The sequence below is a fragment of the Venturia canescens genome, chromosome 1, assembly GCF_019457755.1.
Source record: "Venturia canescens isolate UGA chromosome 1, ASM1945775v1, whole genome shotgun sequence".
In the NCBI taxonomy this organism is placed as follows: Eukaryota; Metazoa; Arthropoda; class Insecta; order Hymenoptera; family Ichneumonidae; genus Venturia; species Venturia canescens.
The window spans coordinates 32,244,806-32,260,949 of NC_057421.1; the positions used below are offsets into that span (position 1 = coordinate 32,244,806).

The 16,144-nt window shown below is 39.0% G+C and overlaps 1 protein-coding gene across 3 annotated transcripts in view; it reads right to left on the reverse strand.

Annotated features, from left to right (window-relative positions):
* Mhcl (Myosin heavy chain-like) overlaps positions 1–16,144 on the reverse strand; it is a 133,771-nt gene that overhangs the window by 43,089 nt on the left and 74,538 nt on the right. For all 3 annotated transcript variants that reach the window (XM_043427529.1, XM_043427518.1, XM_043427538.1), the window contains one exon: positions 14,460–14,675. In XM_043427529.1, coding sequence (XP_043283464.1) covers positions 14,460–14,675 — 216 coding nt within the window. The remainder of the gene's footprint in view (positions 1–14,459; positions 14,676–16,144) is intronic.

The following is a 16,144-nucleotide window of genomic DNA, read 5'->3' on the forward strand; positions in this document are numbered from 1 at the left end:
TGCAAAAAGAATTTACTATACAGTCAAAAAAAAAATCATAAAACACAGATTACCGTATACGTGTATATTCATTTGTCGTGTTATGTATAAATATTTATGAATTCTTTGAAGGCTCGTAAACTTGGCACTGCTAAATTATTCCATATAGTTTTTCATACGAATCCTGTACCCGTCTCTCTTCATGCAAGTTTATGTACACGTGATTTTCCTTCACTTTCATTATCCAGGATTTTACGACATATCGCGCGGAAACAAAATAAAAGATAAGCCAAAGTAAAAAAGAAAGGGGCGGGGCGGGGCGGGGAGGGGTCACTCTCTTACTCTCGAGTCAAGAGTTTCGTGCTCCACTTTCCTCGGCTCTTTCTCGAACGATTTCTTTTTACTCTTTTCATCGTATTCCTCATGCTCTTGCTTTTCTCCTCCCTCTGCGTCTCTTTCCCTCTTTCTCGTTTACTCGAATTCACCTACACGCAGTCTCATACATCAATGCGCGTTCACTCGAAAAACACTCGTTGCAGTCTCACACGCCGATAAATATACGAGAGTGAGAGAGCGGGAGCAAGAGACTGGTCCACGAACTCTTCTCGACGCAGTGTGTTCCGATTCAATTTTCTTTTCCCATGGGAGTCGCTTTTCGATGGAGGAGAGGTAGAAAGGTTGCAGCGAGCAACAAAAGAGGAACACTGGCCAGTCAGTCGGTTCGTCGACCGGCCACTCGCGTAGCCCGCTTTACTTTCGAGGTCACTTTCCCCTCATTGCCATTTATTCCGAGTTATCGTTTACATCAATATCGATTCGCGCAAATTCGATAGCGACGTCGGATAAAAAGGCCAATCGAATTATTATTCGCGTGCGCATACGTCAACGAAAATGTGGCAACGGCCAACACGTTTTTGCTGCAGAAAACGTGTCGGCGAATATCGTCGTAATATTGCAGGATATTTTCTCAAAAATTTACAGACTTCTCGTTCTATAAACACCGAAACCACGCGTGTTTCAGCTCCAAATTGAGAAAAGCATTACACAATCGTCTACAATTTTTTTCTCACTGCTGGTCGAAAGTTCAATGACCTCTACGCAACACGATCAAACTGTCGTCAACTTGACGATTATATAAATATAGGTACTCGCGTCTCTGAAATAAAAGAGATAACGCTGGACCAACTGGAATTTTTAAATGTCCGACGACCCGTTGGAACGGAGCAGATTGAAATCAAATGATCGTAAGTGTCTTACTCCGTCGTATCACTTTAGCTCCCGAAAGTACTGTTGGGATGTTTCGAAGAAGAGCAGCGCTTATCGGAAATATTCTTCGTTCTCTATACTTCGCTCATCTATAAAGTCGATGACGATGAGTCCAACGAACCGATCTAAAAAAAGTCTCCAATAATTTCAGCGGTTCTCCAATTCTGTTACCCGCCTAATTTGCAATTCGTAGTTTTTCAGTCTGCACCAATGATCCGCTAAATAAAAAATTGGTGAATTACGAATGTTGTTTTCGTTTCAGCGTCGTTCCGAGAGAAGTGTATATTTGTAAGGAATAGAATCAGCGAATAGCTTTTCTCCGCCGAGTCGTTCAAAGTTTTGTACGCTGTTGACACGACGTTCGACATTACGATGCGTTCTAATTATTTTTCGTGTGTATATAATAATAATATAGCGAACCTCGTGACAGAGAAAAAGCAATTTTCGAGACGAACATTTTTAGCTTTGGATAAAAAATTGTATGTTCAAAGACAAATGCGAGTGTTGAAAATTCGAGGGAAAAAAAATCTCAGCACAAAACGATGTCACAGCTGCGTCGAGTCTTTTTAGAATTAGAGAAATATCGTGAGCTTCGATCCAATTACTCCTTTAGCTTCTCGAACAAAAAAAAACTCTCTTCAGATTCTCTTTTTAACCGGCCAAGGTGTATATGCCCCGTTAATTAGAATGATTACTCGTAGAATAATGGATCCGACCTCTGAGCTGCTCTCTCTCTCTTTCTTTTCTCCGCGGAATATCCATAGATTAATCTCTCTCGCCACTCGGTGTTGTTACATCGCGGATAAGGCGCTTTAATAGATCGCAACTGAAAAAAAGGAGAAAGAACGAGGGCCGCGTCGAGAGAGCTGGCTAACGACCACCCAGTGGCCGTGAAAGGGGGTACGAAAAGAGAAAAGAAAAGAGTAGAGAATGAGAAAATAAAAAATTGGCGAGCTTCTCGACGAAGTAACCTGCTCGATCTAACACAAGTGGCTCGGGGCCAATAGTCTCAGGCTCAAAACTATCGATAAATACTTTGCGCTCGGCGATACATGCGAGTACATAAAAACATCCGCATGCGCACGGAGCGTATATGTATTGAAAAAATTCTAGGATTGATTGCGCGTTGCCGTGCCATTGACGAATTCGTTATATATTTAGTGAAAAACTTTGCTCGACGTCTACAAAACAAATTCTCTTTGAAAAATCGCACGCATCGTTTTTCATTCGAACGGACAAGAAGGAATTTTCACATTTACGATCCTCCGAGATAGCCTGTTGAAAAGTAAATTACTGCAATTGAGCAATGCATTTTTTTTTAAAGAAAAAAATTACATTTTTCTACAACCCGCCACAGATTTTTTATGAAACGCTAGAAAGTTCATGTCTGAGTTCAAAATCTCGCGGGCCTTTGAAATTATTTAACACTTGCGCACATTTTTTGCTCCACATTTAAAATTTATCAAATTCCAGGACAACGCGGTTGAGCGCGCAATTCAAACTAAAGCGAGAATGAGAATTTCTTTCGTATTGTTGTTTTGAACAAGCGTGAAGTCTTCCACGCGTTGAGCGAAGAAAGCTGAGAAGCGATGGACGTCCAAACCGTTTTCGTTTTGAGCTGTCTCGATGTACGTACATATATTTATGAGCGTACAGTGATTGGCACGATATGGGTAGAAATGCTTTAGGCTGAAGTAGCCAACTGCCTCAGACATACGCTCGGTACTTTGTGCGCGGTTGATGGTGCTTCAGAAAAATGGTTATGGTACGAGGTACGTACGATTTCGCAAAGCTCAGAGCTATCCGTTTCACGTATATCGTGGCGCCTTGGTGCATATGTCTGTAAACTGTCGAAGGTCATAAAAGAAGCGAATGTCCGATAACTGGTAGCGAAAGTTTACGGAAAATCGGATCGATTTTCTGTTACTATGCAAAGGTCCACATTCTTTTCTCGATTTTTATTTATCATCCGATATTTCACGTATACACTTTTCAGCTCAATTGCAGTTCCGTGACGAGTGCCTCGCGCACACACTTTAAAAATAAGTTTTTCTCCAACTTGTGATTTGTGAGTTGTCGTCCTTCTGGCCATTGGATAAATTCGATTGAACTAACGGTTTAAGACTTTACGAAAACACGCATGATTGGTCGATTTTTTTCAATGTTTTTGTCATAATTTAGTCATTTTAGTACTGCGCGGTAACGAATGACAATATACGATTTTTCGGATACAATGATAAAGCAAAAAACGTATTATTTATGAGAATTACAGAGTCTTTTCAAGGTTGATTGTAGATTTCAATTATTCGTGAAAATAACACGTGAGCTAGGCAAATCGCAGGTTTTCTCTTGAAATTCTGAATCCTAGAAGAGATTCGTTCGTAAAGAAGAAGAAAATACCTTTTCTAAGTCGATATAGCACGGGTACACGCGAGCGGACTGCGGACACTGCATTTTGTGAGGTATACGAAGCTGAAGACAAAGTCGTGGAGAATCGATAAATCGTCCGGAGTCACTGAGAGTATGCATGTACATACACTTATAAAGCACAGTCGTAAGTATGTATGCGCAGGAGGATGAGAGAATCACAAGAGCAAGAGAAAGAAAGTTACATGCGCAACCATAAAGACATTCCATGGGCGCGCCAGAGAGTCTCTTGAAACGTACATTGAAAATGGAGGCTGCTGTGTAGCTCGGTCATCGACAACGTCCAAGACGAAGACGACTATTACGTACCATATAACTTCGATTCATGTCCGAGGTGCATTAGAATCAAGAGAGAAGGAGACTGAAGAGGAAAGATCGGGAGAAAAAAGAAAAAGACTTTAAAACGTCTCTCAGTATTAGTTAGACTCGAAACGATAGTTCTAGTGAAGAACAAAGATCGATGGGAGAACGTCCATCCGTAAAGAAGAACTCCCAGAAGTGGGGTGAATAAACTACTGAGAGACCAATTGAAGAGGAGTCTGTAATAAGTTAACGCTCATCTTGGGATACTCCAAAAAAGTATTGCTCAAAAAGCATCGACAGTATAACCCGTGAGCAGTCGGTGTACGCTGACTCTGATGTTAAGTATTCCTGGGCAGGCCAATACATGGATGGGTGACCGCTCACCCATGCACCGGTTCGTGTACACAGCTCAAGAACAGGGACAGCGCGGAGTGAGAGGAAAAGTGGGAGCGAACGAGATGAGTTGGACTCGTGAAAACTCAAAATGGTAGATGCAGGAGCAAAACAATGTTTGGGCAACTCAAAAAGCTTGCAGAAGATTCAGGCACCGGATAATTGCTTCTTCGACAAGTACAAAAAGTTGTCATTCATCGAATCCACATTTGTTGGTAATCAAACGGAAAATATCGAATAATAAAAAAAAATGATGCAGAATAAATTGCACTTTTTCAAATGAATTTAGATAAACAACTGCAAAAGTGGAGACACATTCTTGATCATCGTTTGAAGTAAGCAAAACAAACTCGAGGTCAGAAAATTGATTCCACTTACGATTAGTGAACTCACATGAAAAACATTATTTCCTGACAACCATAAATCTCTAGATGCATTTTAAATTTATGTTGCATCTAATACATTGATGTGTTGAAGAGCTTCAATCACGTTGTTTCCGTTTATGGATCTTTGATCCACATTAGAATCAGAATGACGTATCAACTGGATGCATTATTTTTCGAGCCAAGGAGAGAATCCTTAGCGAGCTTAGAATATTCTAAAATGAAGTTTGCAACCAACGCAAATCGCGGATTCGACAGGAGAAGCGACTGCATTTTATCACGAAGGCAAACATCGGCCGATCGTCAGCCCAGCAGGCTTCCTACGCGTACGGAAAACCAGCTCACACTGACTGTCAATAATTCATCAATTTCTGGTTATTTGTCAAGAATGTGTTTCCGAATGATAGGCAAAAGTTGAAAACCCCAAGGCAACCTGCTAACAATCAATTTTTTTTTATTGCCCAGTTCCTTTTTCCAGTACTTTGCAGCGAGCTTCGTGCGAGTGAGAATGGAAGTATTCAGTTCTGCAAATGGGGCTCGCCATTTTTTTTCACGGCAGATGTAAATTATTTACGTTCAATGCGTTATCGGCTTATTCGATTATTCTTTTTTGACAAAGTTGACTCTTGAATCGAATTTTATATCATCCCCAGAGCTCGGTTAATCCTTCGTGCCCATCCGCGTCGTTCACGAAAGACCAAAGGCTTTGCTCGCCAACCTTGAACGAGGGATTACGCAATTCAATTTGCACGGGATAGCTGTCGCGCGATAATGCTAAAAGGATAAAAAATCTCGTTCGATGGAGACCAAACGCGTCGAGTTTAAACTTTGAAGACTTTTTAGCGGGCAAAACTCAAAGAGAAACCCGAGTACCGGAGCTTCGCGGATCTAACGTTGCTCGAGCAGAAAATACGACGTGTGCAGAGAGAAAGAGGATACTATAAAAGACGATTCAGCAACAGCTCTTGACCGTTCGCAGAAGGACTTAGCTTCAAGATTTTAATCTCCTTTCCTTCGTTTTTCAATATTCCTTTTTCACGAGAGAAAAAAATCTTTCACCAATTTCTTTTTCCTAGTATAAGAGGCACACATAAATATTTGTTGGAAAGAGACCGAACGGAATGAAAATTGTTACTTTTGAAAGTTTTCTCTCAAAATGACAACAGTGGGTTTGAAAACTCTTCGCTCAAGCCGGGCGGACGAGTAACTTTTATTTTTCGACTCGTGTGAATTAGCGCTGACACCTAAACTCAAATTTCCGTGTGACAGCCGAAACCGTTTTCAGACGATAAAAACATTATTTTTATCATTCACGCACATAAATCCTTTTCAAGCGGAATTTTCGTTCGAAATAGAAAAAGATTTTTCATCCAACGCGAATGTCTTTCAGACGCAAACTACTGACAAACAAATTAAAAGAATAATGTTCGCGATCGAGAAATTGGCGCATTATCAAATACTTTTGTGAGTGATATCAGAGGCGAGACATTCGCAATGGAATTTTATTATCGTAAACGTGACGCGACGATCGTTAAAAAAAAAAAAAAAAAAAAACTAAAGGTTCGAGCAATGTGCGTCTCTGAATGAGAAGGTAGGTATGCCCGGGATGGGTTGAGTGACCCAGCTCAGGAAGTTGTGTCTGCGGCATGCTAATGGGCTACAGATAACTCTAATGAAAAAAAATAACGAAGATTTAAATGTTCGTGGATGAAAATATGTTCCAAGTAAAACCGATCAAAAACCTGATTTTTTAAACACATATTTATTACCTAAAGGGTTGTGTCTTTGGGAGGTTCTGAGAAATGACAACAGACGTGGACACTCTGGATATTCTAGAACCGGATTGAATTCGTCACTGCATTTGAAAGGTCATCAAGTATAATTGCTATATGGTTTGCACATTTGTATATGTAAATTTGATTCTCAAATGGGAATCCCGCAATTCTCTATCACATTATTTTATCATTTGACATAAAAGCGAGTGTGAACAATTCACGATGGATGTGAAGGAATGTGAAACGGCGTTAAAGTGTATCCGGATTGTTTGCTTTTTGGTTTATCCGCAAAAATATCCTTCAGCCGGACCACCCTCGATGTTATTATTTTTCAATTCGTTATTCCACGGGTTCGTGCATATTATGGCTCGCAGAGGAAGCAAAGTGGACCGACAAAAGAGAAGAGAAAGAGAAAAGCTATAATTTTTCGTACACATCCAACGGACGTTGGGTGAGAAAGCTGAGAGTGTTTCTAATGACCATGTGTCGACGTGTGCTCAACACTATACCTCGAGTTGGCTACTTTCGTTATGTATAGCGAAGCAAACCAGAGTATGTACGCTTAAGGATTGAACATACACTGATATTGCGGCGAGTACGAGAGTCGGATAATCAACGACAGTTAAATACCCAGTTGATTACAATAGTTGAGAATCATTTAGAAAGGTCTCGGCCTATTTTATTTCATGTCCTACGTATTTAAAAATTCATCACTGCAAATTACTACATTCGTCCTTCCGACGCTTAACAACTTGGACGAAGGAAGAACAATTTATTTAATGGGGGAGACCGGGCCGGTCGGCCAACTTTTCAAACTATCGCTTGTAAACAAGGAACTATAGACGATTTAAAAAACCAAATGGTTGTTTCGAACAGAAACAACTTTCACAAAAATTTGAATTTTTATATTTAAAACGAAATGAGTTACTGAATCGCTTTTTTGACCAACTGTTTTCGTGCCAACCGACCCCACGGTCGGGGCAAACCGACACAAGCAATGGGACAAGTTGACTGGTCCTATCTCAACATTGGTAAAAATAACATTGTGTCAAAGCAACACAAGCAAAAATGACACAGCACAACACATATGTTAAAAATGGCATGATGACAAAATAGCATTCATTTTATCACCATTATTAATATCGTCATAATCCATCATTATAGGTCCGTTTTCGTGTTCAATAATAGATGAAAATTAAATCGATAGACACGTTCGATCGCGCGTCTGACAAAAAGGAATATTTGATCCTCATTCTCGTAATCAAAATCAAAATTGCAGTGTTTTTACACACATGGAATATTAATTGATATTTTTACTGGCACACCTTGGAGCGGGCCCATTTAGAGCACTCATGTACGACGACACGTGTCAGCCAACCCCATACCACTGTGGGCCTACTTATCCCATACAGCTTTTTTTACACGGAGAAAACGAGGCTGAAAATTCTAGAGGAAAGTACTAAGAATATAGTATAATATAACCGGGTTGCAGCATTAATTCGAAGAGCAGTTATATAGCAATTTTTCTATCCAGCATAATAAAAAGACCAATACTCATCCCTTTTCAGTCATTTCAAATGTTTATATTTTAAAGAATGCTCGGGCAACCCTCAAAAAAACGATATGTATGGTAAAATGTCACACGTATTCGGTCTATATTCGTGTATTTATCATAGAATTTACTATGCTGACAGTCAAAATTTGTGATTCACGATACATCTCCACTTATCGGTAAGTGCTAGTCTGACATGATAAATAACACTCGAAAACAAAACGAAATATAGTTCTAACACGTTCATCACTTTTCGCTATGCACATAGAGCTGCTTAGAATTGAACGGATGAAAAATTGTAAAATTCATAAAATACTATGCTGTTTGTAATCGGTGACTAAATACTTTTAAAATTCTTGAAAAATAATATTTCCTCACTATACAAAACAAATCCGTTTTCTCCGTGTAGCAACGAAACGTTCTACCATCAAATTATAACGATAATTGAGAAAAATACTACGCGCAATTACAGTTAAATATGTGAACACTCGTGTAGAGGATTATTCTAATAATTGGAAAAAAATTCGAGACAGCAGGAGGTAGATAAGAATGACGTAAAAATTTGGCTTTGCACCTGGATTTATGAAAATTCTTCACTGTTCCTAAACGATATGTCGCTTCGACGCGTTGGGACACATGAATGAGAAACCCCGGTGGTCTCCCCTAATCAGAGATAAATTTGTTTCGCTTTTTTTTGGTCAATGAGGAGATCCATTGTTTATTTATTTGGTTTTTTTATAACGGAAGTTTTTTTTTTCTTTTTGGCAAACAAACAAATGGAATGCAAATGTGAAATGCGACGAAATGTGAAAACGTCTCGGTTCTATGTGCAAACTGATAAAGACCGAATTGTAAGAAATCTCAAAAACCGATAATTTCAAACAGTCAAAAACAAACATTGTGGGCTTTTTGACGCTGGATAAAACGATTCTGCTAACGATATTTTCAACGTTTCAGCTCGAGCAGTCAAGAGGTAAGGCCCGAGGTGGTTTCGTTTATAATTGTAACTAAGATTTTTATACCAACTATTATACAACGAAGCCGGGAGCAGCATTGTGTCGCAAGTTGATGGGAAAGTGGCGGCTCGAAGCCTCAAAAGGGTTGCGTGTGTCTTTTTGCTGGTTGCCTGCGTTTGCGCCGTTCGTATCTCTGATTATCTCTCTCCCTCTCTTTGTATGCCGAAGTGGAGCCCGACGAAGGAAGTTGCAAAAAGCACTATGGGAGACGTCCTCCTCGTCTTCGTCGGGGTCGGGGCGCCTGAGCGATCTCCTGGGCGAGCTCGCCGATCGAACTCCTCCGGCGTAGTGAGAGGAATTCACGGCCGAGAGGATTTATGAGAATTCGACGGAAAGACCCCCAAGCGAGGGGAAAGACTAATGTTTTACTGACCTTCAGTGATCGGGAAACTTTTATTTTTCCCTTTTCTCACTTCTGTTATGATTTCTCGGGATAGAATTATCGTTTCCAGATGTATATAATACACTTTTTGTAGATTAGCCACCCACCGCTCTTGCGATTTAAACATTTTTGCCATTTTTTATCTCATTAGAAGTTTCCGTTGAAAATCGACTCTCCTCGTTGATCGCGTTACAATGCGATTATCGGCCAACCCTCCTGGTGTGAGCATTCGCCGATTGTGCTCGTTTATTAACGTTCCGATCGATATGGAGAAAATATATATGGCGGGGCCTGGATGAGGTGAAAGCAAGTAATCACTACTTTATCGTTCCCCAAGTATCGCAAGTGTATATCTCCAAGAGATATTCGCAGAGTGCCGCTTAAGTGGCGCCTGAACTGTGAAGTGATTCGCAACATTTTAGAGACAAGAATTATTTTACATTTAGTAAATTCGTCTCGTCGTTGATATATCAAAGAGAAACACGCTCAAAATAGTGTCTTTCAAAGAACTGCAATTTCTCGGAAAAAATGACAGATTTTCGGTATCTAATAAATATGAAGGTAAATATTTACTTTATTCACTTTTCCTAAAAAGCATGGAAAATTATTTTTCGAGCATTATTAACAATAAAAAATAATATCGCGATCAATTTTAGGGAGGGGGAAGGTACAAAAACCAAAAAAAAAATATTTTGAAAAAGTCCGAAAGAAACTTCAGTTTCTTCGCTATATTCAAAGATGCGTTCCGGAGTCACCCAACAACAATTGTTTGTTGTTACAAATACAATAGAATAATATGAACGATAGTAAAGTTTACGTAGTATCATTCAATGGAATGAAAAAAAAGTAAACAAAGGCATAATGTTCACGTGTCTGGCCACAAAGTATGAATGTCAACGATTTCAATTTGAACAGTATATACGGAATAATCATGTGTGACGGGTGTTCCTTGTCGCTTACAGAAGCAATCGTTAAATTTCAAACGGAATCTGAAAGTGTAACTTTTTTGGAAAATCACGGGGTGTTTGAACGGAAAGTGATGCTGCCGTGCTCGATAAAAATAACAGATTTTAGCGTTGCCAAAAACAGTTTACAAACTAAGGAATAAAAAAATCATATGTTGTTTTTTCCCCTTTTCCCTCCTTAAAATTAATCGCGATAATATTTTTTATTGAGAATAATGCTCGGATGTGTATGCAGAATCGTCGGATGGGTTTGAATATAGGGAAGAAACTGAAATTTCTTTTGGACTTTTTCAATATTTTTTTTTTTTGGTTTTTGTACCTTCCCCCTCCCTAAAATTGATCGCGGTATTATTCGTTATTGATAATAATGCTGGAAAAAAATTTTAAGACTATTTTGAGCAAAAGTGAATAAAGTAAATATTTACCAATATGAAAATTCATCTCCACTGATTCGAGATAAAAATTTGCTCATTTCAGTGATTTCGTCAATAATGAATCCGGCGAATATTTCATTTTCCTTGAAATTCAATCGATATGTATACGATCTTGCGATGCGTTAAGGTAACTCCTGTGCTGCATGCTAGTCAAATGAGTGATAAATTTTCAAAACGCTTTTAGACCAAGTTTAAAGTACCGATTAAATGTATTGTTAGTGGATTTGTATTACAGCATATCTTATTAGCATGTAAAAATATCGAAAACGCTAGTTTTGCAAAAAACGTCAACTGATAAATGCAATTTCCACGCTGACACATTTTCACTAGTATTTTTCAAAAAATTATCTCGATTTCATTGCAACAAGTCTCATTTTTTTCCTTAACTGTTCCTCTACGAATCCACCATGTATTTGTTTTTTCAACTTGAACTTTTATTCACCGTTACAGCTAATTGTTCATTAAGTGAAAAAACTTTTTCATTCATAATTGCTGAAGGATGAATTTGAAGAAAAATCTACGTGGTGAATTCGTAGAGGATATCAATTGAGGAACAAAATGAGACTTGGTGCCATAAAATCGGTAAAAAATGTTTCATCGTGGAAATTTGAATCTATCGCAGTTGATAGTTTTGCAAAACTATCATTTTAAATATTTTTTCACGTTAATAAAATATGCTTGAATACATATCTACTAACAATGAGTTTAATCGGTACGTTGAGCCTGATCTAAAAGAAAATTTGAAAATTTAGCACTCATTTGACTAGCATGCAGTGCAGGAGTTACCTTGAGCCAGACGACGAAATGTCTTGCTTTTATGTGGTCCCGAGCTCACAGCTCAATAACGACCGACTTAATCACTCCAATTGACTTAATTTTATTTGAGTATATGAGATTGCATTGACCCAGATGAAATTTTCTATAAACCAACGAGTAAACCTGTCTCTTGCAGAAATGCTCGAGTCAAACGTTCTCTGGATGTCTCGTTTTCATTTTTTTGCCCATTGGTTCGGTGAAAACCACTTGTGTACTATCAATTCTCTCCCTGTCTCCGTTTTCGCTCCTAACGTTTCGTCAATTTCGAAACTGTCAATACGTCGCAAACGAGAAATGGAATCGGGACCAGTGAGATCACATTAGATAAATCGATTTCCTTGATCGGTGAGATTTGACGGAGTAATAAATTGACATTGCTTGCCTGTCCAACTAATTACAGAGAGATTACAAGTCTCGACGTAGGACACACACACACACACTCACACATTTATAATCGTTACTTTCGATTTGTCACGATTTCATTATTCGAGACTTTTATCAAAATAAGTATGTGGTAAATTGAAATTCAGTCTTAACGCGATTGCATTTCGCGTTGCTCTTCTGCTATGGACACGATAAAATTCCTGGTGAATGCATGAACAGGAAAGAGAAAACGAATGGCGAAAATTCCGTGGGGTCGTCACCCAGGAAGAAGAAAATGTGACGAGCGAACGGAAACTTTTATACACGTTTTATCTTATAAACTTTTCACAGTTGGTACGAATTTGGACTCCTTAATCCTTGGACTTTTCTGTATTTGTACAAATCGCAAATGTACAAGAGTTCTGCTTTACATTACAGTATACGAAAAAAAAAGTAAAAAAATTACACAACAATCCATCATCTTCTGTTCAAATATTGGTACTGAAAATCCAATTCAACATTACCAAGAAATACGTGTAAAAATTCTTATTTTCTTGAGAAATCTTGGTATCGAATGGTATGAAAATAACGAGAGGAACAATAAAATCTGTCGAAGATCTCTCAGTAAATTGAACAGTGGAACGAAAAGTAAAGTTAAAATTGGCGTATCTATCGATCGATGCTTTTTTCGGATGGTTTGAATAACTGGGTCTGAGTTTGAGCACGTAACGTCGTTCTAACGGTTCCCAGTTAATTATACGAGCGTAGCGTGTCACGAGTATTGAAATATCGTTCGATTATGAATTTTATTTCGATTACAAAAGCATTGTACGTCGTCGATCGCATGAAAAACCAAAACCGCTGTTGAATCAAAGGTTCTCTGTCGATCGTATGATCGCAAATAAGTCAATAACTTGAAAAGCTTTCGACGTAAAATTATTGCGATTTAAATGGTGGTTCAAATTTGCACCGAGTCGTAAATATAGAAGCAGAAACGAATAGAGAGAGGGAAAAGTAACAGGCGCCACAGGTTGATCCTCGTGCTCGTCCTTCCCTCCGCGCCACCCCAACGTATTCGCGATGTTGCACAGTGCGAACATATGGAGAACACGTACCCGCGTATTATAACCACCGCGTCTCCGCATAACGGTCGACGCTTAAATATTTATGACGATGCAGGAAAACTATGCGTTACGACGATTCAAGAATCCTTCAACTTCCCCTCCAACCGAACTATTCCGGAAGAACGAGTTATTTGCCGAACGAAAATATCGGCATCTCGACGAAAGAGAAAACCACGACAGGGAAATTGAAATTCTTCTCGGGAGAACTTATGCTGAATTGCTCAAATTCTTAACACGAACATTAAAGCGTTCGAATGAATACACAGACAGATCCGGTAGAATGGCATGCTGCTAAATGTTCATCACGATTTCCGATCGACCGCAGTCCACCTTCCAACAAAATACGTTACTAAAAAAGAACCTGAGAACTGAAGTTTACATTTTTTTGGTTATCGCTTGTGATCTTTTCTAAAGCAGGCGGCACAAACTGATAGTCGAATTGGAGTCGATCATTCGAATGATCGTGGGGAACTCAATATTTCTTGGAAATCGTAAAAAAGTTTCATTAATTACCAATGGAATGGACTAGTATTTTTTGCACTATTTTTTCGAATGGTGCCTCCGACGAGTTTTATTAATAGAAGAGTTTCATCAGTAAAATGAACACTCGATGTTTTTTCAAGATATTCTGTGCATCGTGACAAGTTGAGGCTCGTGTTTTTTTCGCGAGTAATTAGCATAAACACAGCCCAAGGGGAGCCGCTTCCACCGCCGCAAGCGTACGTTCAAGCACTGGTGAAAGCTCCGCGAGTTTTACCGTCAGGAGCATTGAGCAACCACCGTGGTTTACATTCCGAAGCCTTTCTCGCGGCCCCGGTGAAACTTTTTTTTTTTACTCTTATTTTTCTGCCGGACGGATGTGTCACACTGACACGTCGCACGGTGGCTGCTTCACTTCGGCACACACGAAAGACACTCGGACAATATTTAATTTTTCTTCTCTTCGATGTTTACTTATGATTTTGCGTTCTCGTTATTATTCCTTATGCGAACTTGGGCAAATTTGGCTAGGTTTATCGCCGCTCGAACAGTTGCTGCCCGAGTCTCGAACGAGTCGTGGTTAATTCTATGAAAAAACAATTCTTCAGACGGTTTCAATTTAACTTGTTAGCGCGAAAAAATTTCGAGGTCACAGACGAATGGCGAAGAGTAAAAAATTTTCGTTGGGGTAGGCCCACGGGATTCGGACTTTGGCGTAATAATTCTCCACATCGTAACGCGATGATGTTCCACGACGTCGTGAAAATGACCGTTCGGAACGGAAGGAACAGGTGGACTCACCTGACTTTGACCGACGCGGTAAGAAGCGGGATCAACGTCGACGGACAGCAGCATATCTTCGACGGCTCGTCTCTCGTCGGCGACGGGACTTCCGGGTCTGGTGTTCACGTCATGAGATAAAAGTCCAAATCGTCTTCTAAACTCACCCAGTGGCATGTACTTGGGGAAACCGACTTTGTGCAACCGCACTGCATCGACGATTTGACTGCCGCGTACCTGTGACAAAATTAATAAATTTAATAAAATTGTTCTTTAATTCAATTTTCCCCGAGCTAGTAATAACTGTTCACGTTATTTTGTTCCTAGCGAGGGGTTGACTATGTTTTCAAAGTACTACGAAAGCTGAAACCCACCGGTGCAAAATGAAAACTAAATTCGAGGCAGGGGAACAAGTTCCATAACGATTTCAGGTTAAAATGTGCTACATTTTGTGAGCGAAAGCCTTCGGAAAATAGATGTCCAGCCGTAAAGTTAAGGAAGTTGAGGCTGTACAGTCATTTTTTTACCCAAAAGTTATGACCTGTACCTTTCAAAAGTTAGGCCAGTTTACAGTTTGGCAATGTTGCATACACTTTAAAGAAGAGTTGGGGAAAAAAAAGACGAAAACTGGTGAAAGCTCGGTCGAAAACGCGAACGGTGACGATCCTAGCCTCAAAAAACTGCACGGGAAACAGATCATTATTAATATAATCTCAGAAAATCTCTTAATAAATTCGAAAAAAATTGACATTATTCGGCAAGCCTTGCTCGTGTTGCCCAAAAAATTTTATATTTTTAGCATCATTTTTAACGGAGATATCACTGAATGTGGCTTGACTTCCATGAGATTACATGTTATTTGGCCCAAATTGTTATTGATTTTTCTCAGCAACGACGCTCCTAAACTGTCTGAAAATTTAACTGATTTTTTTTTGACACTTCACTTTATAAGATGCAACCGGTTTAAAAGCGATGACATCATTTTCATTCTAATGCCTCAACTTCCTTAAAGGTGAATGATACAAAAGTCGAAATAATTAGAAATTGATCAAATTTGGTGATAATGTTCTTCAACATCAAGTACGAAAACACACATTTTTTCAAAATTTTCTTCTGTTTAGTTATCGAGTAATTATTACGCATTAAAGCAGATTTCTTATGCCTGGAATGTATACCTATATATATGGAAACGCTATGCTTATACACGTGAACTTTAGTGATCAATTACTCGATAACTGTACAGAAGAAAAATCTTAAAAAATTTGTATTGTCAAATTTGGCACTAAAGAATATGTTCACCAAATTTTATAAAATTCTGATCATTTTGAATTTTTTTATGTTTTTAGCATGGTTTAGCATGGCAACATTGTATCGCCTGTGCAATATATCCTTAATATGGCACGTATTCACCAAACTTTTCACTCGTCTCTGCTCTTTGGTTCATTGAAATATATCTTCAAAAGGACGCCAAACTGGCCAAACTAACCAAAATACTTTGCATCAAAGAACGTGTCTATCACCTTTAATCAGCGCAAAATCACTTCCGCCTCTGAGCTTAGATTGCAAACCGATGATGGAAATACGATTTACCGACCTGTTATTGGAACTCTGTTCCCGTAGGCTCACGCATGAATAATAATCACTTTCGTGAGATGTTGGCTAAACGTGCTTCCACATTTTCTGAGTGTTCCAGTGTTTACATACAC